Genomic DNA, 25,751 nt, shown 5'->3' with positions numbered 1-25,751 from the left:
GCTCGTCTGGTAGGATCACGTCACTGGGCAGCTCGCGTCTGGGATTCTCTTTGTAGTCCGTAATAGTTTTCAAGCCCTGCCACATCCGACGAGCGTCAGAGCCGGTGTAGTAGGATTCAATCTTAATCCTGTTTTGATGGGTCGTCTGAGGGCATAGCGGGATTTCTTATAAGCATCCGGATTAGTCTCCCGCTCCTTGAAAGCGTCAGCTCTACCCTTTAGCTCGATGGGGATGTTGCATGTAATTCATGGCTTCTGGTTGGGATATGTATGTACAGTCACTGTGGGGAAGACGTCGTTGATACACTTATTGATGAAGCCGATGACTGAGGTGGTGTATTCCTCAATGCCATTGGACGAATCCCGGAACATAGTCCAGTCTGTGCTAGCAAAACAGTCCTGTAGTGTAGCGTCCACGTCATCTGATCACTTCCATATTGAGCGAGTCACTGGTACTTCCTGCTTTAGCTTTTGATTGTAATCAGGAATCAGGAGGATAGAATTATGGTCAGATTTACAAAATGGAGGGCAGGGGAGATCTTTGTATGCATCTGTGTGTGAAGTAAAGGTGGTCTAAGATTTTTCTCTCCCCTGGTTGCACATGTGACATGCTGGTAAAGATTTGGTAAAAGTGATTTAAGTTTGCCTGCATTAAAGTCCCCGGCCACTAGGAGTACCGCTTCTGTGTGAGAATTTTCTTCTTTGCTTAATCACACATTGTGATATTGTTGCATGGTGGTATTGACAGCAGCTAATGGGGATCCCTAATAAATACACAATCAAATACCTAGCTAAAATGCTTGCTTGCTAGCCTGATTCGCTATTCTTTTTTTATTTTTTATTATGTAGGCCAAATGCTCGCTGGCTTGTCTTGCTATTGAATTCAATGCTACAGGTGGCAACAATATCATACTCTTTTTGACCAGACAGCATCAGATACATGGGCTACACTTTCTGAAAGAGAGGAGCTCTGTTTTGCTCACTCGGATGCTTTATACAGTGACATACAATCAGCCTCTTGCGAATTGAAGGAAAATTTAGAATTGCAGAGAGACGAAAGATACATGTTAAAAAGGAAATGTTGAATACATTTTCTTTTTATTTGCTAACATTTTTAGGGGAGTCTGGCTTTCCTTGGCATCCAGGAATACACAAACACTGCAAACACACAAAACACATTTATCTCTATGTGTGTCTGTCTCCAGGTCACGGACTGTTTGGAACATTTGAGATGCTATCGTCATGGAGAAGGACACGTGAGGACCAACATGTTAAGGAGCGTGTAGCTAGCGTATTCTCTGATGTCATGCTGCGTTACTCAGGAGCTACACTGCTACATCAGGTCAGTCTGTGTGTGTGTATGTTTGTCTTTGTCTTTGTGTTTGTCTAGCCATGCTGTGACACGCTAAAGCCTTGAATTCAATCTGGGTTGGGCTGGCCTTGGTGGGCTGGCCTTGGTGGTCTAGCTGGCCTTGGGTTCTAGGTGGCCTTGGGGTTTTAAATGGCCTTGGGGTCTAGATGGCCTTGATGGTCTGGCTGGCCTTGGGGTTCTAAAAATCAAATTTATTTATATAGCCCTTCGTACATCAGCTGATATCTCAAAGTGCTGTACAGAAACCCAGCCTAAAACCCCAAATAGCAAGCATTGCAGGTGTAGAAGCACGGTGGCTAGGAAAAACTCCCTAGAAAGGCCAAAACCTAGGAAGAAACCTAGAGAGGAACCAGGCTATGTGGGGTGGCCAGTCTTCTTCTGGCTGTGCCGGGTGGAGATTATAACAGAACATGGCCAAAATGTTCAAATGTTACATTTACATTTACATTTAAGTCATTTAGCAGACGCTCTTATCCAGAGCGACTTACAAATTGTTCATAAATGACCAGCATGGTCGAATAATAATAAGGGAGAACAGTTGAAACTGGAGCAGCAGCACGGTCAGGTGGACTGGGGACAGCAAGGAGTCATCATGTCAGGTAGTCCTGGGGCATTGTCCTAGGGCTCAGGTCCTCCGAGAGAGAGAAAGAGAGAAAGAAAGAGAGAATTAGAGAGAGCATATGTGGGGTGGCCAGTCCTCTTCTGGCTGTGCCGGGTGTAGATTATAACAGAACATGGCCAAGATGTTCAAATGTTCATAAATGACCAGCATGGTCGAATAATAATAAGGCAGAACAGTTGAAACTGGAGCAGCAGCACGGCCAGGTGGACTGGGGACAGCAAGGAGTCATCATGTCAGGTAGTCCTGGGGCATGGTCCTAGGGCTCAGGTCCTCCGAGAGAGAGAAGGAGAGAATTAGAGAACGCACACTTAGATTCACACAGGACACCGAATAGGACAGGAGAAGTACTCCAGATATAACAAACTGACCCTAGCCCCCCGACACATAAACTACTGCAGCATAAATACTGGAGGCTGAGACAGGAGGGGTCAGGAGACACTGTGGCCCCATCCGAGGACACCCCCGGACAGGGCCAAACAGGAAGGATATAACCCCACCCACACCACTAGAGGGATATCTTCAACCACCAACTTACCATCCTGAGACAAGGCTGAGTATAGCCCACAAAGATCTCCGCCATGGCACAACCCAAGGGGGGGGGGGGCGCCAACCAAGACAGGATGACCACATCAGTGAATCAACCCACTCAGGTGATGTACCACTTCCAGGGACGGCATGAGAGAGCCCCAGTAAGCCAGTGACTCAGCCCCTGTAATAGGGTTAGAGGCAGAGAATCCCAGTGGAAAGAGGGGAACCGGCCAGGCAGAGACAGCAAGGGCGGTTCATTGCTCCAGAGCCTTTCCGTTCACCTTCCCACTCCTGGGCCAGACTACACTCAATCATATGACCCACTGAAGAGATGAGTCTTCAGTAAATCAAAATCAAATCAAATCAAATTTATTTATATAGCCCTTCGTACATCAGCTATCTCAAAGTGCTGTACAGAAACCCAGCCTAAAACCCCAAACAGCAAGCAATGCAGGTGTAGAAGCACGGTGGTTAGGAAAAACTCCCTAGAAAGGCCAAAACCTAGGAAGAAACCTAGAGAGGAACTAGGCTATGTTGGGTGGCCAGTCCTCTTCTGGCTGTGCCGGGTAGAGATTATAACAGAACATGGCCAAGATGTTCAAATGTTCATAAATGACCAGCATGGTCGAATAATAATAAGGCAGTAAAGACTTAAAGGTTGAGACCGAGTTTGCGTCTCTGACATGGGTAGGCAGACCGTTCCATAAAAATGGAGCTCTATAGGAGAAAGCCCTGCCTCCAGCTGTTTGCTAGATGGCCTTGTGGGTCTAGATGGCCTTGGGGTTCTAGATGGCCTTGGGGTTCCGATGGCCTTGGGGTCTAGATGGCCTTGATGGTCTGGCTGGCCTTGGGGTTCTAGATGGCCTTGGGGTTCCGATGGCCTTGGGGTCTAAATGGCCTTGATGGTTTGGCTGGCCTTGTGGGTCTAGATGGCCTTGTGGGTCTAGATGGCCTTGTGGGTCTAGATGGCCTTGTGGGTCTAGATGGCCTTGGGGTTCTAGATGGCCTTGGGGTTCTAGATGGCCTTGGGGTTCTAGATGGCCTTGGGGTTCTAGATGGCCTTGATGGTCTGGCTGGCCTTGGGGTTCTAGATGGCCTTGGGGTTCCGATGGCCTTGGGGTCTAGATGGCCTTGATGGTTTGGCTGGCCTTGTGGGTCTAGATGGCCTTGTTGCTCTAGATGGCCTTGTGGGTCTAGATGGCCTTGTGGGTCTAGATGGCCTTGATGGTCTGGCTGGCTTTGGTGTTCTTGATGGCCTTGGAGTTTTAGATGGCCTTATGGGTCTAGATGTCCTTGTGGGTCTAGATGGCCTTGTGGGTCTAGATGGCCTTGTGGGTCTAGATGGCCTTGTGGGTCTAGATGGCCTTGTGGGTCTAGATGGCCTTGTGGGTCTAGATGGCCTTGTGGGTCTAGATGGCCTTGTGGGTCTAGATGGCCTTGATGTTCTGGCTCAAATTGCATTTAGAAATGATGTCATGTTAATAGGTAGACATTACTGTGCAGCTTAACTAACTTATGTTGCTCGCTGTAACTAATGTTACCCCCATCCTCCTGCCACTGCCAACGAGCCAGATGTTTAGCTTGCTGGCTAGCTAGAACTGGACTGTCGAGTGCTGAAGCGCGTAGCTCATAGAAATTGTCTGTCCTCGGTTGCAGCACTCACTACTAAGTTCCAAACTGCCTCTGATGTAAAGATCGCTGCCATTGAACTCTTGAGCAGTGGAAACAATTCTTTAGAGTGATGAATTATGCTTCACCCTCTGGCAGTGCGATGGACAAATTTTGGTTTGTTTCTCCTGATGCCAGTACTACTGTACCTGCCCCAAAGCATATTGCCAACTGTAAAGTTTTGTGGAGGAGGTCTGTGGCTGTTTTTCATGGTTCGGGCTAGGCCCCGTAGTTCCAGTGAAGGGAAATCTTAATGCTGCAGCATTCTAGACGATTATGTGCTTCCAACTTAGTGGCAATAGTTTGGGGAAGGCCCTTTCCTGTTTCATGACAATGCCCCCATGCACAAAGCAAGGTCCATACAGAAACGGTTTGTCGAGATCAGTGTGGAAGAACTTCACTGGCCTGCACAGAGCCCTGACCTCAATCCCATTTAAAACCTTTGGTATGAATTGGAACGCCAACTGCGAGCCAGGCCTAATCTCCCAACATCAGTACCCGACCTAACTAATGCTCTCGTGACTGAATGGAAGCAAGTCCCTGCGGCAGTGTTCCAACTTTTAGTGGAACGCTTTCCCAGAAGAGTGGAGTCTGTTATAAACTCAGCAAAAAAATAAACATCCCTTTTTCAGGACCCTGTCTTTCAAAGATAATTCCTAAACATACAAATAACTTCACAGATCTTCATTGTAAAGGGTTTAAACACTGTTTCCCATGCTTGTTCAATGAAGAAAGGCAAATAAACAATGAATGAACATACACCTGTGGAATGGTTATTAAGACATTAACTGCTTACAGATGGTGGGCAATTAAGGTCACAGTTATGAAAACTTAGGACATTAAAGAGGCCTTTCTACTGACTCTGAAAAACACAAACAGAAAGATGCCTAGGGTCCCTGCTCATCTGTGTGAATGTGCCTTAGGCACGCTGCATGGAGCCATGAGGACTGCAGATGTGACCAGGGCAATAAATTGCGATGTCCGTACTGTGAGACGCCTAAGACAGTGCAACAGGGAGACAGGATGGACAGCTGATCGTCCTCGCAATGCCAGACCACGTGTAACAAAACCTGCACAGGATCGGTGAATCCAAACATCACACCTGCGGGACAGGTACAGGATGTAAACAACAACTGGCTGAGAGAGGCTGAACTGAGGGCTTGTACGCCTGTTGTAAGGCAAGTCCTCACCAGACATTACCGGCAACAACGTCGCCTATGGGCACAAACCCACCATCGCTGGACCAGACAGGACTGGCAAAAAGTGCTCTTCACTGACGAGTCATGTTTTTTTCTCACCTGGGGTGATGGTCGGATTTGCGTTTATCATAGAAGGAATTAGCTTTACACCGAGGCCTGTACTCTGGAGCGGGATCGATTTGGAGCTGGGGTCCGTCGTGGTCTGGGGAGGTGTGTCACAGCATCATCGGACTGAGATTGTTGTCATTGCAGGCAATCTCAACGCTGTGACTACAGGGAAGACATCCTCCTCCCTCATGTGGTATCCTTCCCGCAGGCTTGTCCTGACACCAGACGAACACCAGACAAACAAATATTTTTAACATCCACAAAAAGTGTCACAGCAAAATCTTATACACTATTTTTTCGCCCAGCTTTTGGAACTTTGGCTTTCCTGGATATAGCCACTATATTGTGATCACTGCATCCAATGGGTACAGATACAGGTGTAGAACAAAGTTCTACAGTATTAGTAAACATGTGATCCATACACGTGGATGATCTTGTTCCTGTAGTGTTTGAAAAATAGCAACACCCCTAAAGAAAAGGCTTACGATGTGCCAAGTGAACCTGCAACCAGAACACTTCAATAACACTTGACATTTTCAGCCCTTTCCTGGGTAGCTTATCAGAGATATACAGTTGAAGTCGGAAGTTTACATACACTTAGGTTGGAGTCAATAAACTTGTCTTTCAACCACTCCATACATTTCTTGTTAACAAACTATAGTTTTAGCAATTCGTTAACGACATCTACTTTGTTAACGACATCTACAAGTCGTTAACGACATCTACATGACACAAGTAATTTTTCCAACAATTGTTTACAGACAGATTATTTCACTTATAATTCAATGTATCAATATTCCAGTGGGTCAGAAGTTTACATACACAAAGTTTAATGTGCCGTTATACAGCTTGGAAAATTCCAGAAAATCATATCATGGTTTTAGAATTGGAGGTGGACCTGTGGATATATTTCAAGGCCTAACTTTAAACTCAGTGCCTCTTCATGGGCACATCATGGGAAAATCATGGGAAAATCAAAATAAATCAGCCAATAATTTTAGATCTCCACAAGTCTGGTTCATCCTTGGGAGCAATTTCTAAATGCCTTGTTGGTACCACATTCATATGTACAAACAATAGTAAGCAAGTATAAACACCATGGGACCACGCAGTCGTCATACTGCTCAGGAAGGAGACGCGTTTTGTCTCCTACAGATGAACGTACTTTGGTGCGAAAAGTGCAAATCAATCCCAGAACAACAGCAAAGGACCTTGTGATGCTGGAGGAAACAGGTGCAAAAGTGTCTATATCCACAGTAAAACTAGTCCTATATCGACATAACCTGAAAGGCCGCTCAGCAATGAAGAAGCCACTGCTCCAAACCGCCATTAAAAAAAGACAGATTACTGTTTGCAACTGCACATAGGGACAAAGATTGTACTTTTTGGAGAAATGTCCTCTGGTCTGATGAAACAAAAAAGGGGAAGGCTTGCAAGCCGAAGAACACCATCACAACCGTGAAGCACGGGGGTGGCAGCATCATGTTGTGGAGGTGATTTGCTGCAGGAGGGACTGGTGCCCTTCATAAAATAGATGGCATCATGAGGGGGGAAAATTATGTGCATATATTGAGGCAACATCTCAAGACATCAGTCAGGAAGTTAAATCTTGGTCGCAAATGGGTCTTCCAAATGGACAATGACCCCAAGCATACTTCCAAAGTGGTGTCAAAATGGCTTAAGGACAACAAAGTCAAGGCACAAAGCCCTGACCTCAATCCCATAGAACATTTGTGGGCAGAACTGAAAAAGTGTGTGTGATCAAGGAGGCCTTCAAACCTCAGTTACACCAGTCAGGAGGAATGGGCCAAAATTCACCCAACTTATTGTGGGAAGCTTGTGGAAGGCGCAAGTTAAATAATTTAAAGGCAATGCTACCAAATACTAATTGAGTGTATGTAAACTTTTGACCCACTGGGAATGTGATGAAATAAATAAAAGCTGAAATTAACCATTCTCTCTACTTTTATTCTGACACTTCACATTCTTAAAATAAAGTGGTGATCCTAACTGACCTAAGACAGGGAATCTTTACTATGATTAAATAGGGGCGACAGGGTAGCCTAGTGGTTAGAGCGTTGGACTAGTAACCGGAAGGTTGTGAGTTCAAACCCCCGAGCTGACAAGGTACAAATCTGTCGTTCTGCCCTTGAACAGGCAGTTAACCCACTGTTCCCAGTCCGTCATTGAAAATAAGAATTTGTTCTTAACTGACTTGCCTGGTTAAATAAAGGTAAAAAAAAAAAAAAAAAATGTCAGGAATTGTGAAAACAGAGTTTAAATATATTTGGCTAAGGTGTTTGTAAACTTCCGACTTCAACTGAGAGAAAAATATACTTTTTACATCTAGTAATCCGTTGGTGTGTGTGTGCTGCGGTGTTGAAGCTACGAACCCATAGTCTTGGCTCTCTCATCTCTTCCAGGCTTTTGGGAAGGAGCAGGGACAATGAGCTTGTCATAGCAGATGTAAGCAAAGTCCCCGTGCGCTCTGGCAGCTTTCATAGCTCGGATGAGTTCTTTCCTCTTCTGGTGCACAGCTTCAGGGTAGTCCTCATTGAGGAAGATATACGTTCCTCTCAAGTTCTTGGCTTTTTCCAGAACAGCTACCTTGTCAGGTCGTCCATTATTTTTTTTAGTTGACTCCACCAGTATTTTGACAAAACACTTTAAGCTATTTTCTTGTTGTAACAATTGCTTGTAGAACTATTTTTGTTTGTTTAAAAGATCCCTCACCTGTGATAGACACCACTGTCCTTAACGGTACTCCCGCCGGATTTGGTCTTTGTCAATGTAGCAACGTAGGTTACACTGTTACTCCTCATAGTGCTAGACAGTTCAGGTCGCAGGGAAGATTGAAAACAACAACAACAAACTGCAGGGATCTATACAGCCACAGGCCCGGGAAAATCCACTGTCCCAGCCACAATGACTAACTGTGTCGCGGGCTGTGTTCAAGCCCTCAAGGAAACCCTGCTAGGCTAGCTAGTTGCTACTCCAAACGGTTCCTCAGATCCGGCCATGGTAGGCAGGATCACTGGATAGATGGTAGAGGTCCCAGCAACTGATGCCAACCGCATCGCGGGATCCAAACTCAAGAGGTAGCTAGCTAGTAACCAATCTTTTTCAATAGACTTTAAAAACTTTCCAAAACAACAAACCGAGTTCTCCCTTGTTGTTGTGTGGTGGAAATTCAACACCAGGGAAACCTGAAGTCAATATTAAACAAATCACTCTCTATTATCAGTTAACTGGAGAGGTTAGAACAAACTCTGCACATTCAGTACAGGTCAGAAGTTCCTCCAGGGCGGTCCCTTAAGTTATCTTGTATTCTGTTTACACAGACAAGCTATATTTGCTTGATTTACATTATTCATTATTCATCATTAACATTGGTTCCTGCATGACCAATACCTCACAAGGCTTCTTCTCTCCAAGCTGAGACCTTGAAACTGAGATACCCCTTTTGGTTCCCAGACCAATGTTCTTGGCGTACTGCCAAATTGCCTATACAGTGATTGTGAGGATTCCTCCCATGAGCAATCAATCAGTCACTTGCATGAACCCAGCCAAATTGGTTGTTAGAAAAGCAGCATTTATGCTAAACACATGATCTGTGTACAATCTGATACACACAGACATTTTCCCTCACACACTTTCAACAGGAAGTGAACAGCGATGACAGAAAAGGAGAGGCTTTCGCAGGAGAAGGGAAACATACTTTTGGTCATTTAGTTTAGGTAGCTAGCATTCAATAATGTATGAAAATGACCCGCCTAGCTAAAATACCTGCTAGCTAATGTTAGCTCGCTAGCATTTGAGGGCTGATAACCAAACAACATGACTGACTCTGTTCTCATGAAAGTTTGTGTAGTGCAAAAATAAATGACGAATCCAGCTATGGTGTCATACCTGGCTACTGCAGTGCTGCTTGTCCATGTGCTAGCTAACCTCAACAAACTCAAGCAAGCTAACAGGAACAAACCCAGACGTGTTCGCATTCAGCAGTGATCAGCTGGTGGTTGCATACAGTATTAACAGTGTCACCAGCCCAAATCTAATCAGGCCCCAGTTGTGAAACTTGTCTGCGCTGGCCCGGGTTTCCTCCGACCCAGCTGGAATTTGACCCTGACTTAAAGTGCCAATGGAAACGGTGTGTGTGTGTGTGTGTTCCCAGGTGTCTCTGGGTCTGGCTGCGTCTCCTCTGACCAACCTGGAGGCTGTCCGGCTGTTCTGTCGCTGCGCTGCATTGGGCGTAACCGTTGGTTACCTTTACACCTTGTCCTTCTACGCCACCTGTCTGGTTGCCACAGGTTACCTGGAGACAGGGTACAGACACGGGTGTTTCTGTCGCCGCGTCCCCAAGAAGGGAGCGCTGGACACCAAGCCACGCTGGTACCGCTGTCTCATGTACACACGCTACCAGGACGAGACACACTCACAAACTCACTCACACACACCCAACTCTACACACACACACACACCTAATGCTGCGCACACCTACACACATACAGCGAATCCTGCACACTCACACACTCACACACACACTCCCAACACCACACACACACATGACCATACACCTAACACTACACACGCTCACACACACACTCCCAACACGACACACATACATGCTCACACACACATTCCAAATACACACACCCCAACCACCATCTCTGAACTGCGACCCCAGGACTCACACTTGTTGCTAGGCTGCGTGCAGCGTTGCTATGGAGACTGGATCACCAACACCTATGTGAAGCCCTTCATGGTTCTGCTCTACCTCGTATACATCTCCTTTGGCCTGATGGGCTTCCTACAGGTAACACACACACACACACACACACACACACACACACACACACACACACACACACACACACACACACACACACACACACACACACACACACACACACACACACACACATACTACTGACTCTACTAACTACTAACTATGCTGACTACTATCTCTACTGACTCTACTAACTACTAACTATGCTGACTACTATCTCTACTGACTCTACTAACTCTACTGACTACTAACTATAAGAACACTACTGACTGCTAACTCTACTAACTCTGTTAACTCTACTGGCTACTAAATCTACTGACGACTAACTCTACTATCTACTGATTACTAAGAATTATTAATACATTGGACAGAAAATGCAATGGCGGGACACTGAGTTCACCTCTCTCTCCTCTATCTGAGTGACTGCTAACTCTACTGACTACTAACTCCACTGACTACTAACTCTACTACCTCTATTGACTGCTAATTCTATTGACTACTAACTCTACTAACTACTAACTCTACTACCTCTACTGACTGCTAATTCTATTGACTACTAACTCTACTAACTCCACTGACTACTAACTCTACAACTCTACTGACTACTAACTCTACTGACTACTGACTACTAACTCAACTGACATAACTCTACTGACTACTACCTCTACTACCTCTACTGACTACTAACTCTACTGACAACTAACTCTACTGACTAATAAGTCTACTAACCCTACTGACTACTAACTCTACTAACTACTAACTCTGCAGACTACTAACTCTACTAACCCTACTGACTACTAACTCTACTAACTATACTGACTACTAACTCTGCTGACTACTAACTCTACTAACTATACTGACTGCTAACTCTATTGAATACTAACTCTACTAACTCTATTGACTACTAACTCTACTGTCTACTAATTCTACTAACTCTACTGACTACTAACTCTACTAACTATACTGACTACTAACTCTACTGACTACTAACTCTACTAACTATACTGACTACTAACTCTGCTGACTACTAACTCTACTAACTCTATTGACTACTAACTCTACTGTCTACTAATTCTACTAACTCTACTGACTACTAACTCTACTAACTATACTGACTACTAACTCTACTGACTACTAACTATACTGACTACTAAATCTGCTGACTACTAACTCTACTAACTATACTGACTACTAAATCTACTGACTACTAACTCTGCTGACTACTAACTCTACTAACTATACTGACTACTTAATCTACTGACTACTAACTCTGCTGACTACTAACTCTACTAACTATACTGACTACTAAATCTACTGACTACTAACTCCACTGACTACTAATTCTACAAACTCTACTGACTACTAACTCTACTAACGTTAATAATTGTACTAACTCTACTAACTACTAACATTAATAATCTACTAACTCTACTGACTACTAACATTAATAATTCTCCTACCTCTACTAACATTAATAATTCTACTAACTCTACTAACATTAATAATCTACTAACTGGACTAACTCTATTGAATACTAACGTTAATAATCTACTAACTCTACTAACGTTAGAAATTCTACTAACTCTACTAACGTTAATAATTCTACTAACTCTACTGACTCTACTAACGTTAATAATTCTACTAACTCTACTGACTCTACTAACGTTAATAATTCTACTAACTCTACTAACGTTAATAATCTACTAACTCTACTAACGTTAATAATTGTACTAACTCTACTAACGTTAATAATTCTACTAACTCTACTAACATTAATGATTCTACTAACCCTACTGAATGCTAACATTAATAATTCTACTAACTCTACTGACTAATAACTCTACTAACTATACTTTACTACTAACTCTACTGACTACTAACTATACTGACTACTAAATCTGCTGACTACTAACTCTACTAACTATACTGACTACTAAATCTACTGACTACTAACTCTGCTGACTACTAACTCTACTAACTATACTGACTACTTAATCTACTGACTACTAACTCTGCTGACTACTAACTCTACTAACTATACTGACTACTAAATCTACTGACTACTAACTCCACTGACTACTAATTCTACTAACTCTACTGACTACTAGCTCTACTAACGTTAATAATTCTACTAACTCTACTAACTACTAACATTAATAATCTACTAACTCTACTGACTACTAACATTAATAATTCTCCTACCTCTACTAACATTAATAATTCTACTAACTCTACTAACATTAATAATCTACTAACTGGACTAACTCTATTGAATACTAACGTTAATAATCTACTAACTCTACTAACGTTAGAAATTCTACTAACATTTACATTTAAGTCATTTAGCAGACGCTCTTATCCAGAGCGACTTACAAATTGGTGAATTCACCTTCTGACATCAAGTGGAACCGCCACTTTACAATAGTGCATCTAAATCATTAAGGGGGCGGGGGGGGTGAGAAGGATTACTTATCCTATCCTAGGTATTCCTTGAAGAGGTGGGGTTTCAGGTGTCTCCGGAAGGTGGTGATTGACTCCGCTGTCCTGGCGTCGTGAGGGGGTTTGTTCCACCATTGGGGGGCCAGAGCAGCGAACAGTTTTGACTGGGCTGAGCGGGAACTGTACTTCCTCAGTGGTAGGGAGGCGAGCAGGCCAGAGGTGGATGAACGCAGTGCCCTTGTTTGGGCGTAGGGCCTGATCAGAGCCTGGAGGTACTTTGGTGCCGTTCCCCTCACAGCTCCGTAGGCAAGCACCATGGTCTTGTAGCGGATGCGAGCTTCAACTGGAAGCCAGTGGAGAGAGCGGAGGAGCGGGGTGACGTGAGAGAACTTGGGAAGGTTGAACACCAGACGGGCTGCGGCGTTCTGGATGAGTTGTAGGGGTTTGATGGCACAGGCAGGGAGCCCAGCCAACAGCGAGTTGCAGTAATCCAGACGGGAGATGACAAGTGCCTGGATTAGGACCTGCGCCGCTTCCTGTGTGAGGCAGGGGCGTACTCTGCGGATGTTGTAGAGCATGAACCTACAGGAACGGGCCACCGCCTTGATGTTAGTTGAGAACGACAGGGTGTTGTCCAGGATCACGCCAAGGTTCTTAGCGCTCTGGGAGGAGGAAACAATGGAGTTGTCAACCGTGATGGCGAGATCATGGAACGGGCAGTCCTTCCCCGGGAGGAAGAGCAGCTCCGTCTTGCCGAGGTTCAGCTTGAGGTGGTGATCCGTCATCCACACTGATATGTCTGCCAGACATGCAGAGATGCGATTCGCCACCTGGTCATCAGAAGGGGGAAAGGAGAAGATTAATTGTGTGTCGTCTGCATAGCAATGATAGGAGAGACCATGTGAGGTTATGACAGAGCCAAGTGACTTGGTGTATAGCGAGAATAGGAGAGGGCCTAGAACAGAGCCCTGGGGGACACCAGTGGTGAGAGCACGTGGCGAGGAGACAGATTCTCGCCACGCCACCTGGTAGGAGCGACCTGTCAGGTAGGACGCAATCCAAGCGTGGGCCGCGCCGGAGATGCCCAACTCGGAGAGTTAATAACGTTAATAATTCTACTGACTCTACTGACTCTACTAACGTTAATAATTCTACTAACTCTACTGACTCTACTAACGTTAATAATTCTACTAACTCTACTGAATACTAACGTTAATAATTCTACTAACTCTACTAACGTTAATAATCTACTAACTCTACTAACATTAATAATTGTACTAACTCTACTAACGTTAATAATTCTACTAACTCTACTAACATTAATGATTCTACTAACCCTACTGAATGCTAACATTAATAATTCTACTAACTCTACTGAATACTAACGTTAATAATCTACTAACTCTACTGAATATGAACGTTAATAACTCTACTACCTCTACTAAATACTAACATTAATAATTCTACCAACTCTACTAACGTTTATAACTCCACTCACTCTACTGAATACTAACGTTAATAATTCTACTAACTCTACTGAATACTAACGTTAATAATTTACTAACTCTACTGAATACTAACGTTAATAATTCTACTAACTCTACTAAATACTAACATTAATAATTCTACCAACTCTACTAACGTTAATAACTCTACTAACTCTACTGAATACTAACGTTAATAATTCTACTAACTCTACTGAATACTAACGTTAATAACTCTACTAACTCTACTGAATACTAACGTTAATAATTCTACTAACTCTACTGAATACTAACGTTAATAATTCTACTAACTCTACTGAATACTAACGTTAATAACTCTACTAACTCTACTGAATACTAACGTTAATAATTCTACTAACTCTACTGAATACTAACGTTAATAATTCTACTAACTCTACTAACGTTAATAATTCTACTAACTCTACTAACATTAATGATTCTACTAACCCTACTAACGTTCATAATTCTACTAACTCCAGTAACGTTAATGATTCTACTAACTCTACTAACATTAATAATTATACTAACTCTACTGACTACTAACGTTAATAATTCTACTAACGTTAATAATCTACTAACTCTACTGAATACTAACGTTAATAATCTACTAACTCTACTGAATACGAACGTTAATAACTCTACTAACTCTACTAAATACTAACATTAATAATTCTACCAACTCTACTAACGTTAATAACTCCACTCACTCTACTGAATACTAACGTTAATCATTATACTAACTCTACTGAATACTAATGTTAATAATTATACTAACTCTACTGACTACCAACATGAATAATTCTACTAACTCTACTAACGTTAATAATTCTACTAACTCTACTAACGTTAATAATTCTACTAACTCTACTGACGTTAATAATTCTACTAACTCTACTGACTACCAACGTTAATGATTCTACTAACTCTACTAACGTTAATAATTCTACTAACTCTGCTGACGTTAATAATTCTACTAACTCTACTAATTTTAATAATTCTACTAACTCTACTAACATTAATAATTCTACTAACGCTACTGAATACTAACGTTAATAATTCTACTAACTCTACTGACTACTAACGTTAATAATTCTACTAACTCTACTAACTCTACTGACTACTAACTCTACTGACTACTAACTCTACTGACTACTAACTCTACTGACTACTAACTCTGCAAACGTTAATAATTCTTAACTCTACTGACTACTAACTCTACTAACGTTAATAATTCTACTAACTCTACTGACTTCTAACGTTAATAATTCTACTAACTCTACTGGCTACTAATTCTATGTCGTGACGTTGTATTAGTTAATGTGACGACTGTTGCTCATCGAATGATTAAAGTTTCTAATTGCGTGATTAACTGAATCAAGCAGTTATTAACTCATTAGCCTGGGGTACCATGGGTTTTTATTGAGTTTCTATTTCCCAAATTAACTCAAAGAATATCAGAATATCGATTTTACAACAGCCGCTAATTAACCAGTTGCCTCTACCAATCTCGTTCTGAACGTCGTATAGCCCGTGAATCTGCACGGACTTGGGTCTCACCAATGAATTCGTACCACACCAATCTTAGTTGAATATTTATTTACTAAAAAGCTAAAATGATGATAAAAGATACACATAGACAAAACACATTCTATGCTATTGATTTGAACTTAGTATAACGGGCCAACACACTATGGCACGTGTTACCCACAATGAGGATTTCAAAAGAGAGAGAAAAAAGAAAGTACACAAGAGAAATATACGAATATACGAATATACGAATATGAATTTGTCAGCTATGAATTTGTCAGAATATGAATTTGTCAGCTATTTTATTCTAACCCTAGCCTTGCCCCAAACTGCCTCTCTTCTGGGTCCGAATATAATAATGTAATTACATGGGGATGATCTCCGAGGATTCTCTGCGTAAGCCTTCAGCTGACGCACTACTCCGGCGCACCTCCCTGATCGTCCTCCTGCTGTCAGTGTCCTTTTGCGCTTAGGAGTCTGTTCCCTCACCCTTTGCTCTGGAAGGGGTCTTCTGAGGACAGACAGCTCTGTGGCTCATAGCTCACAGCATAGGAATGAAACCCTTTAGATACCACGATTCGATGGGAGATGGAGGCTAGGTGGTTCGACTTGAATTCACCCGCTTAGACACAGCTACTCATCCGTAGCTTGGGTAGAAAAGGATTTCTTTGTCCTCAAACTTGCGTTGCGTTCTGGGTTTGTTGACTTTTTAGACCTTGCTGCAGCTGGGGCCATGTAGTCTTGTCTGTAAATTCTATACTCACAGGTTTTATACCCTTGGGTCAGAAGTGGGCGGAACCGCCTTTAGGGCAATTCTCTGGGCGTACCAAGTTAATGAGGCAAGGTCTAGATTTTATTCAAATCCAATTTTAGACAACTAACTTAACATTTTATCTTCCCCAAAACATTCTCTTTGATTTGGATATTTTCCGTACAACGTACAATGTATAAACATCAAACATATACGAGGAAAACTCTTCACGTTACAATGTTTTCGTAATAGCGTCACCTATTAACCTTTAATAACAAAACAAAAATGACGTACATTTTCATATTCCATCTATCGTCATGACCACCATTGTGGCTGACGGAAACCATTGTTCCAAAGTCCATTTATTTCATGTTTAATGTTCTGAGGCTGGTTCTCCATAGTAGCAGGACAAAGGAATTTGTCTGTGGCCTGAGATTTGCCATGGGCGTGAGGGGTCATAAAACCCCCACATCTTCAGACCCCTAGATCTCTCCTCCTCTGTTGGGATTGAGAGATAATCAGTAGGGTTGTGGTATCCTGTAACCTGACCTGACCAGGACAGTCATTACATCTACTAACTCTACTGACTAATAACTCTACTAACTCTATTGACTACTAATGTTAATAATTCTACTAACTCTACTAACTTTACTGACTACTAACTCCACTGACTACTAATTCTACTAACTCTAATGACTACTAATTCTACTAACTCTACGGACTACTAACTCTACTAATTCTACTAACTTTACTGACTACTAACATGAATAATTCTACTAACTCTACTGACTACTAACATTAATGACTCTACTGACTACTAACGTTAATAATTCTACTAACTTCACTGACTACTAATTGTACTACTAACGTTAATAATTCTACTAACTCTACTAACTGCACTGACTACTAATTCTACTAACTCTACTGACTACTAACTGCATTTACTACTAATTCTACTAATTCTACTGACTACTAACTGCACTGACTACTAATTTTACTAACTCTACTGACTGCTAATTCTACTGACTACTAATTCTACTAACTCTACTGACTACTAACTGCACTGACTACTAATTCTACTAACTCTACTGACTACTAATTCTACTAACTCACTGACTACTAATTCTACTAATTCCACTGACTACTAACGTTAATATTTCTAACTCTAAGCCCTAACCGTTATTAAGAATATATCTAATATATAATAACATGTGTGTTGCAGGTGAGCCAGGGCTCGGAGCCCAGTTCTCTGGTTGCTATGGATACTGGGACGTTGTTGTATGCTCGCGCCCAGCAGCGCTACTTCTCCTCCTACTCTCCTGTGATTGGCTTCTATGTCTATGAGAGCGCCCCCTATTGGAACACCTCAGTACAGCGAGATCTGCTGGAGTATGCTAAAGGTACTGACCTCTGACCTCCAACCATAACTCTAACCCTGTCGGAGTTGCTAAAGGCACTGACCTCTGACCTTTAACCCCAACCCAGGGTTTTCAAAACTTGGTCCTGGGGACCCCAAGGGGTGCATGTTTTGTTTTTTGCCCTAGCACTACACATCTGATTCAAATGATCAACTCATCATCTAGCTTTCATTATTTGAATCAGCTGTGTAGCGCTAGAGCAAAAAACAAAACCTGTATCCAGGGGGGCCCCAGGACCAAGTTTGCAAAACGCTACCCTAACCCTAACCCTGCTTGAGTATGCTAAAGGTGTACTGACCTCTGACCCCTAACCTTGATGGAGAACCTTAAAAGTACTAACCCTAAAGGCCATGATCCACTGGTAATTTGTTGAGGCAATGTTGCTGGCAACGATATGGGGTATGAGACAGGGGAGCAATGATGGGCAACAAGTAACATGGACATGAAGAATAGATTTCATATAAAGCATAGCATGTATTAATGTACGCCTTCAGGAAGTATTCACACCCCTGGACTTATTACACATTGTGTTACAGCCTCAATTCAAAGTGGATTTAAAAAAAAAATTAAATCTCACCCATCTAAACAAAATACCCCATAATAAAAAAGTGAAACATATTTTTAGTCAATTATCAAATTTATTGAAAATGAAATACAGAAATATCAAATATACATATGTATTCAGACCCCTTTGCTCTGCAACTCAGGGGTATCCAATTTCCTTTGACCATCCATGAGATGTCACTACAACTTGATTGGAGCCCACCTGTGGCCAATTCAACTATTTGGACATGATTTAGAAAGAAACACATCTGTCTGTATAAGGTCCCACAGTTGACAGTGCAGTAACTATACCATGAAGTCCAAGGAACTGTCCGTAGATCTCTGAGATTGAATGGTGATGCGGCGTATATTTGGGGAAGGGTTTAAAACTATTCCTAGAGTGTTGAAAGTTTCCAAGAGCACAGGGGTCTCCATCATTGGGAAACTACCCAGACTCTGCCTTGAGCTGGCCGTCCGACCAAACTTGGCAAGAAGGGAGGTTACCAAGCACCCAATGACCACACTGACCAGAGCTTATTGGCTGAGATGGAAGAACCTGCCAGAAGGACAACAGTCTCTACAGCACTTCACCAATCAGGCCTTTATGGTAGAGTGGCCAGACGGAACTATTTGGCCTGATTGGTGGAATGCTCCAACTGATTGATGGAGTGCTCCATCTCCACAGAGGAACTCTAGAGCTCTGTCAGAGTGACCATCGGGTTATTGGTCGCCACTGTGATTTTGGGGGCCGTCAATGCTGCAGGCATTTTTTGGTACCCTTCCCCAGATCTGTGCCTCAACACAATTCTGTCTCGGAGCTCTAAGGACAATTCCTTCGACGTCATGGCTTTGTTTTTTCTCTGACATGCAATGTCAACTGTGGGACCTTATATAGACAGTTGTGTGCCTTTCCAAATCATGTCCAATCATTTGAATTTACCACAGGTGAACTCCAATGAAGTTGTAGAAACATCTCAAGAATCATCAATGGAAACAGGATGCATCTGAGCTCAATTTACAGTCTCGTGGCAGTCAGTATTACTGACTAAGGTTTTCTATTTTTTATTTTTAATACATTTGCTGGAATTTTTAAAACCCTTTTTTCACTTTGTCATTATGGGTTATTGTGTATAGATTGAAGAGGAATTTATTGGATTTGATCAATTTTAAAATAAATATGTAATGTAAACAAAATGTGGAAAAAGTCAAAAGGTCTGAAAACTTTCCAAATGCCTGTATGTGGTTGCTTCAAGTTGTATTTTATGTATTTTATGTATTGCCTTGGTATTGCCCTCCAATTCCAATATTAGTCTGTTATAGATTGTTAAACAGTTTACAGAAACCAAATAACAAAATACAGACCTATCCTATCCTGTTGACTTCTGTGATCGAAAAAAACCTTGGTTTCATGCATGTCAACATCAGAAGCCTCCTCCCTAAGTTTGTTTTACTCACTGCTTCAGCACACTCCGCCAACCCTGATGTCCTTGCCATGTCTGAATCCTAGCTTAGGTAGGCCACCAACAATTCTGAGATTTCCATACCCAGCTACAACATTTTCCATCAAGATAGAACTGCCAAAGGCGGAGTAGTTGCAATCTACTGCAGAGATAGCATGCAAAGTTCTGTCATACTTTCCAGGTCTATACCCAAACAGTTTGAACTTCTAATTTTAAAAATGTACCTCTCCAGAAATAAGTCTATTACTTTTGCCGCCTGCTATCGACCCCCCTCCGCTCCCAGCTGTGCCCTGGACACCATTTGTGAATTGATCGCCCCCCATCTAGCTTCAGAGTTCATTGTGTTAGGGATATGGGATATGCTTAACACCACGGCAGTCCTACAATCTAAGCTAGATGCCCTCAATCTCACACAAATCATCAAGGAACCCACCAGGTACAACTCTAAATCCGTAAACATGGGCACTCTCATAGACATTATCCTGACCAACTTGCCCTCCAAATACACCTCTGCTGTTTTCAATCAGGATCTCAGCGATCACTGCCTCATTGCCTGTATCCGCTATGGGTCTGCGGTCAAATGACCACCCCTCATCACTGTCAAACGCTCCCTAAAACACTTATGCGAGCAGGCCTTTCTAATCAACCTGTCCCGGGTACCCTGGAAGGATATTGACCTCAACCCATCAGTCGAGGATGCCTGGTCATTCTTTAAAAGTAATTTCCTCACCATCTTAGATAAGCATGCCCCGTTCAAAAAATGCAGAACTAAGAACAGATATAGCCCTTGGTTCACGCCAAATCTGACTGCCCTTGACCAGCACATAAAACATCCTGTGGCAGACTGCAATAGCAGTGAATAGTCCCCACAATATGCAACTGTTCAGGGAAGTCAGGAACCAATACACGCAGTCAGTCAGGAAAGCAAAGGCTAGCATTTTCAAGCAGAAATTCGCATCCTGTAGCTCCAAAACGTTTTGGGACACTGTAAAGTCCATGGAGAACAAAAGCACCTCCTGAGTCTAGGTAATACGGTCACCACTGATAAATCCATGATAAGCCATGCCTTCCTCCTGGCTACTCCAACCCCGGCCATCAGCCGTCTTCATTGACCTGGCCAAGGCTTTTGACTCTGTCAATCACCGTATTCTTAGCGGCAGACTCAATAGCCTTGGTTTTTCTCATGACTGCCTCACCTGGTTCACCAACTACTTTGCAGACAGAGTTCAGTGTGTCAAATTGGAGGGCATGTTGTCCGGACCTCTGGCAGTCTCTATGGGGTACCACAGGGTTCAATTCTCGGGCCGACTCTTTTCTCTGTATATATCAATGATGTTGCTCTTGCTGCGGGCGATTCCCTGATCCACCTCTACGCAGACAACACCATTCTGTGTACTTCTGGCCCTTCCTTGGACACTGTGCTAACTAACCTCCAAACGAGCTTCAATGCCATACAACAGTCCTTCCGTGGCCTATAACTGCTCTTAAACGCTAGTAAAAACCAAATGCATGCTTTTCAACCGTTCGCTGCCAGTACCCGCCCGCCCGACTAGCATCACCACCCTGGACGGTTCCGACCTAGAATATGTGGACAACTATAAATACCTAGGTGTCTGGCTAGACTGTAAACTCTCCTTCCAGACTCATATTATACATCTCCAATCCAAAATTAAACCTAAAATCGGCTTTCAATTTCGCAACAAAGCCTCCTTCACTCACGCCGCCAATTTTACCCTAGTATAACTGACTATCCTACCGATCCTCGACTTCAGCGATGTCATCTACAAAATAGCTTCCAACACTCTACTCAGCAAACTGGAGTCAGTCTATCACGGTGCCATCCGTTTTGTTACCAAATCATCTTATACCACCCACCACTGCGACCTGTATGCTCTAGTCGGCTGGCCCTCGCTACAAATTCGTCGCCAGACCCACTGGCTCCAGGTCATCTATAAGTCTATGCTAGGTCAAGCTTCTCCTTATCTCAGTTCACTGGTCACGATAACAACACCCACCCATAGCACACGTTCGAGCAGGAATATCTCACTGATCATCCCCAAAGCCAACACCTCATTTGGCCGCCTTCCAGTTCTCTGCTGCTAGTGATTGGAACGAATTGCAAAAATCGCTGAAGTTGGAGACTTTTATTTCCCTCGCAAACTTTAAACATCAACTATCTGAGCAGCTAACCAATCACTGCAGGTGTACATAGTCCATCTGTAAATAGCCCACCCAATCTACCTACCTCATCCCCATACTGTTTATATTTTATTTACTTTTCTGCTCTTTTGCACAACAGTATCTCTACTTGCACATCATCATCTGCTCATTTGTCACTCCAGTGTTAATCTGCTAAATTGTCATTATTAGCTCCTATGGCCTATTTAATACTTACCTCCTCATGCCTTTTGCACACACTGTAAATAGACTTTCTTTTTTCTACAGTGTCATTGACTTGTTTTTTGTGTTATTGGCTTGTTTATTGTTTACTCCATGTGTAACTCTGGGTTATTGTCTGTACCACACTGCTTTGCTTTATATTGGCCAGGTCGCAGTTGCAAATGAGAACTTGTTCTCAACTAGTCTTAAAAAAAGGTGAGATAAAACATGTAAAAAAAAAATTATCCCATTTTTGCTAAATATGTTAACTTCAACCTTTTTGCAGTCCACATTGTTATAAGTTAATGCATGGCTTCATTGTTGAAATATATATACACTATATTGTCAATAAACAAGATTAAATTCACAACAAAGAGAGTGAAAAATTCTCATCAAAAGCCTAAACAACATTAATCAACATCTTGTTTTAAACAGGCTGTCTAAACACACTCACAGTGTATAATATTAAAACAATACAGTCTATGAAGTGTTTTACACAAATCCAAACGTTTCACAGTAGCTGGACAAAGATCCAATATAAAGAGAGAGCGAGAATGACCACTAAGTGTTTTACTACTCCCTATTAGGCCTGTTTTATAAACCTAATCAGAACCATCAATCAGATCAGATTCACACATCTCCATACGTTGCATTGCAAGCCCTCCACAGACGTTGTCACCGTAAAACCAGGAAGGTGAATCATTCTAATGAGTTTGGTTGTTATAAAATTTAACAAAAAGCAAGCTATCCATTTTGATTAACCAGCAGCGATATACCCAAGACGACTCAGAGCTGATACAGATATACCCAAGACGACTCAGAGCTGATACAGACATACCCAAGACGACTCAGAGCTGATACAGACATACCCAAGACGACCCAGAGCTGATACAGATATACCCAAGAAGACTCAGAGCTGATACAGACATAGCCAAGACGACTAAGATCTGATACAGACATACCCAAGACGACTCAGAGCTGATACAGACATACCCAAGACGACTCAGAGCTGATACAGACATACCCAAGAACGATTCAGAGCTGATACAGACATACCCAAGACGACTCAGAGCTGATACAGATATACCCAAGACGACTCAGAGCTGATACAGATATACCCAAGACGACTCAGAGCTGATACAGATATACCCAAGACGACTCAGAGCTGATACAGATATACCCAAGACGACTCAGAGCTGATACAGATATACCCAAGACGACTCAGAGCTAATACAGATATACCCAAGACGACTCAGAGCTGATACAGACATACCCAAGACGACTCAGAGCTGATACAGATATACCCAAGACGACTCAGAGCTGATACAGATATACCCAAGACGACTCAGAGCTGATACAGACATAGCCAAGACGACTAAGATCTGATACAGACATAGCCAAGATGACTCAGAGCTGATACAGACATACCCAAGACGACTCAGAGCTGATACAGACATACCCAAGAACGATTCAGAGCTGATACAGACATACCCAAGACGACTCAGAGCTGATACAGACATAGCCAAGACGACTAAGATCTGATACAGACATAACCAAGACGACTCAGAGCTGATACAGACATACCCAAGACGACTCAGAGCTGATACAGACATACCCAAGAACGATTCAGAGCTGATACAGACATACCCAAGACGACTCAGAGCTGATACAGACATACCCAAGACGACTCAGAGCTGATACAGACATACCCAAGACGACTCAGAGCTGATACAGACATAGCCAAGACGACTAAGATCTGATACAGACATAGCCAAGATGACTCAGAGCTGATACAGACATACCCAAGACGACTCAGAGCTGATACAGACATACCCAAGAACGATTCAGAGCTGATACAGACATACCCAAGACGACTCAGAGCTGATACAGACATAGATAAGATGACTAAGATCTGATACAGATATACCCAAGACGACTCAGAGCTGATACAGATATACCCAAGACGACTCAGAGCTGATACAGATATACCCAAGACGACTCAGAGCTGATACAGACATAGCCAAGACGACTAAGATCTGATACAGACATAACCAATACGACTCAGAGCTGATACAGACATACCCAAGACGACTCAGAGCTGATACAGACGTACCCAAGAACGATTCAGAGCTGATACAGACATACCCAAGACGACTCAGAGCTGATACAGACATACCCAAGAACGATTCAGAGCTGATACAGATATACCCAAGACGACTCAGAGCTGATACAGACATAGCCAAGACGACTAAGATCTGATACAGATATACCCAAGACGACTCAGAGCTGATACAGACATACCCAAGACGACTCACAGCTGATACAGACATACCCAAGAACGATTCAGAGCTGATACAGACATACCCAAGACGACTCAGAGCTGATACAGATATACCCAAGACGACTCAGAGCTGATACAGATATACCCAAGACGACTCAGAGCTGATACAGACATACCCAAGACGACTCAGAGCTGATACAGATATACCCAAGACGACTCAGAGCTGATACAGATATACCCAAGACGACTCAGAGCTGATACAGATATACCCAAGACGACTCAGAGCTGATACAGATATACCCAAGACGACTCAGGGCTGATACAGATATACCCAAGACGACTCAGAGCTGATACAGACATAGCCAAGACGACTAAGATCTGATACAGATATACCCAAGACGACTCAGAGCTGATACAGACATACCCAAGACGACTCAGAGCTGATACAGACATACCCAAGAACGATTCAGAGCTGATACAGACATACCCAAGACGACTCAGAGCTGATACAGACATAGATAAGATGACTAAGATCTGATACAGATATACCCAAGACGACTCAGAGCTGATACAGATATACCCAAGACGACTCAGAGCTGATACAGATATACCCAAGACGACTCAGAGCTGATACAGACATAGCCAAGACGACTAAGATCTGATACAGACATAACCAATACGACTCAGAGCTGATACAGACATACCCAAGACGACTCAGAGCTGATACAGACGTACCCAAGAACGATTCAGAGCTGATACAGACATACCCAAGACGAATCAGAGCTGATACAGACATACCCAAGAACGATTCAGAGCTGATACAGATATACCCAAGACGACTCAGAGCTGATACAGACATAGCCAAGACGACTAGGATCTGATACAGATATACCCAAGACGACTCAGAGCTGATACAGACATACCCAAGACGACTCACAGCTGATACAGACATACCCAAGAACGATTCAGAGCTGATACAGACATACCCAAGACGACTCAGAGCTGATACAGATATACCCAAAATCAAATCAAATCAAAATCAAATTTATTTATATAGCCCTTCGTACATCAGCTGATATCTCAAAGTGCTGTACAGAAACCCAGCCTAAAACCCCAAACAGCAAGCAATGCAGGTGTAGAAGCACGGTGGCTAGGAAAAACT

The 25,751-nt window shown here is 42.7% G+C and overlaps 1 protein-coding gene across 1 annotated transcript in view; it reads left to right on the top strand.

Moving 5' to 3' along the window:
• Positions 1-521: 521 nt before the first annotated feature.
• ptchd1 (patched domain containing 1) overlaps positions 522-25,751 on the top strand; it is a 33,813-nt gene continuing 8,583 nt past the window's right edge. Inside the window, exons 1-4 of the mRNA XM_064943649.1 lie at positions 522-543; positions 1,206-1,342; positions 9,672-10,313; positions 17,731-17,908. Of these exons, the coding sequence (XP_064799721.1) occupies positions 522-543; positions 1,206-1,342; positions 9,672-10,313; positions 17,731-17,908 (979 nt within the window). The remainder of the gene's footprint in view (positions 544-1,205; positions 1,343-9,671; positions 10,314-17,730; positions 17,909-25,751) is intronic.

The sequence above is a fragment of the Oncorhynchus masou genome, chromosome 28 (assembly GCF_036934945.1).
Source record: "Oncorhynchus masou masou isolate Uvic2021 chromosome 28, UVic_Omas_1.1, whole genome shotgun sequence".
Taxonomy (NCBI): Eukaryota; Metazoa; Chordata; class Actinopteri; order Salmoniformes; family Salmonidae; genus Oncorhynchus; species Oncorhynchus masou.
The sequence above is the reverse complement of the archived record's forward strand: the minus strand, read 5'-3'. Positions and strand labels throughout refer to the sequence as shown.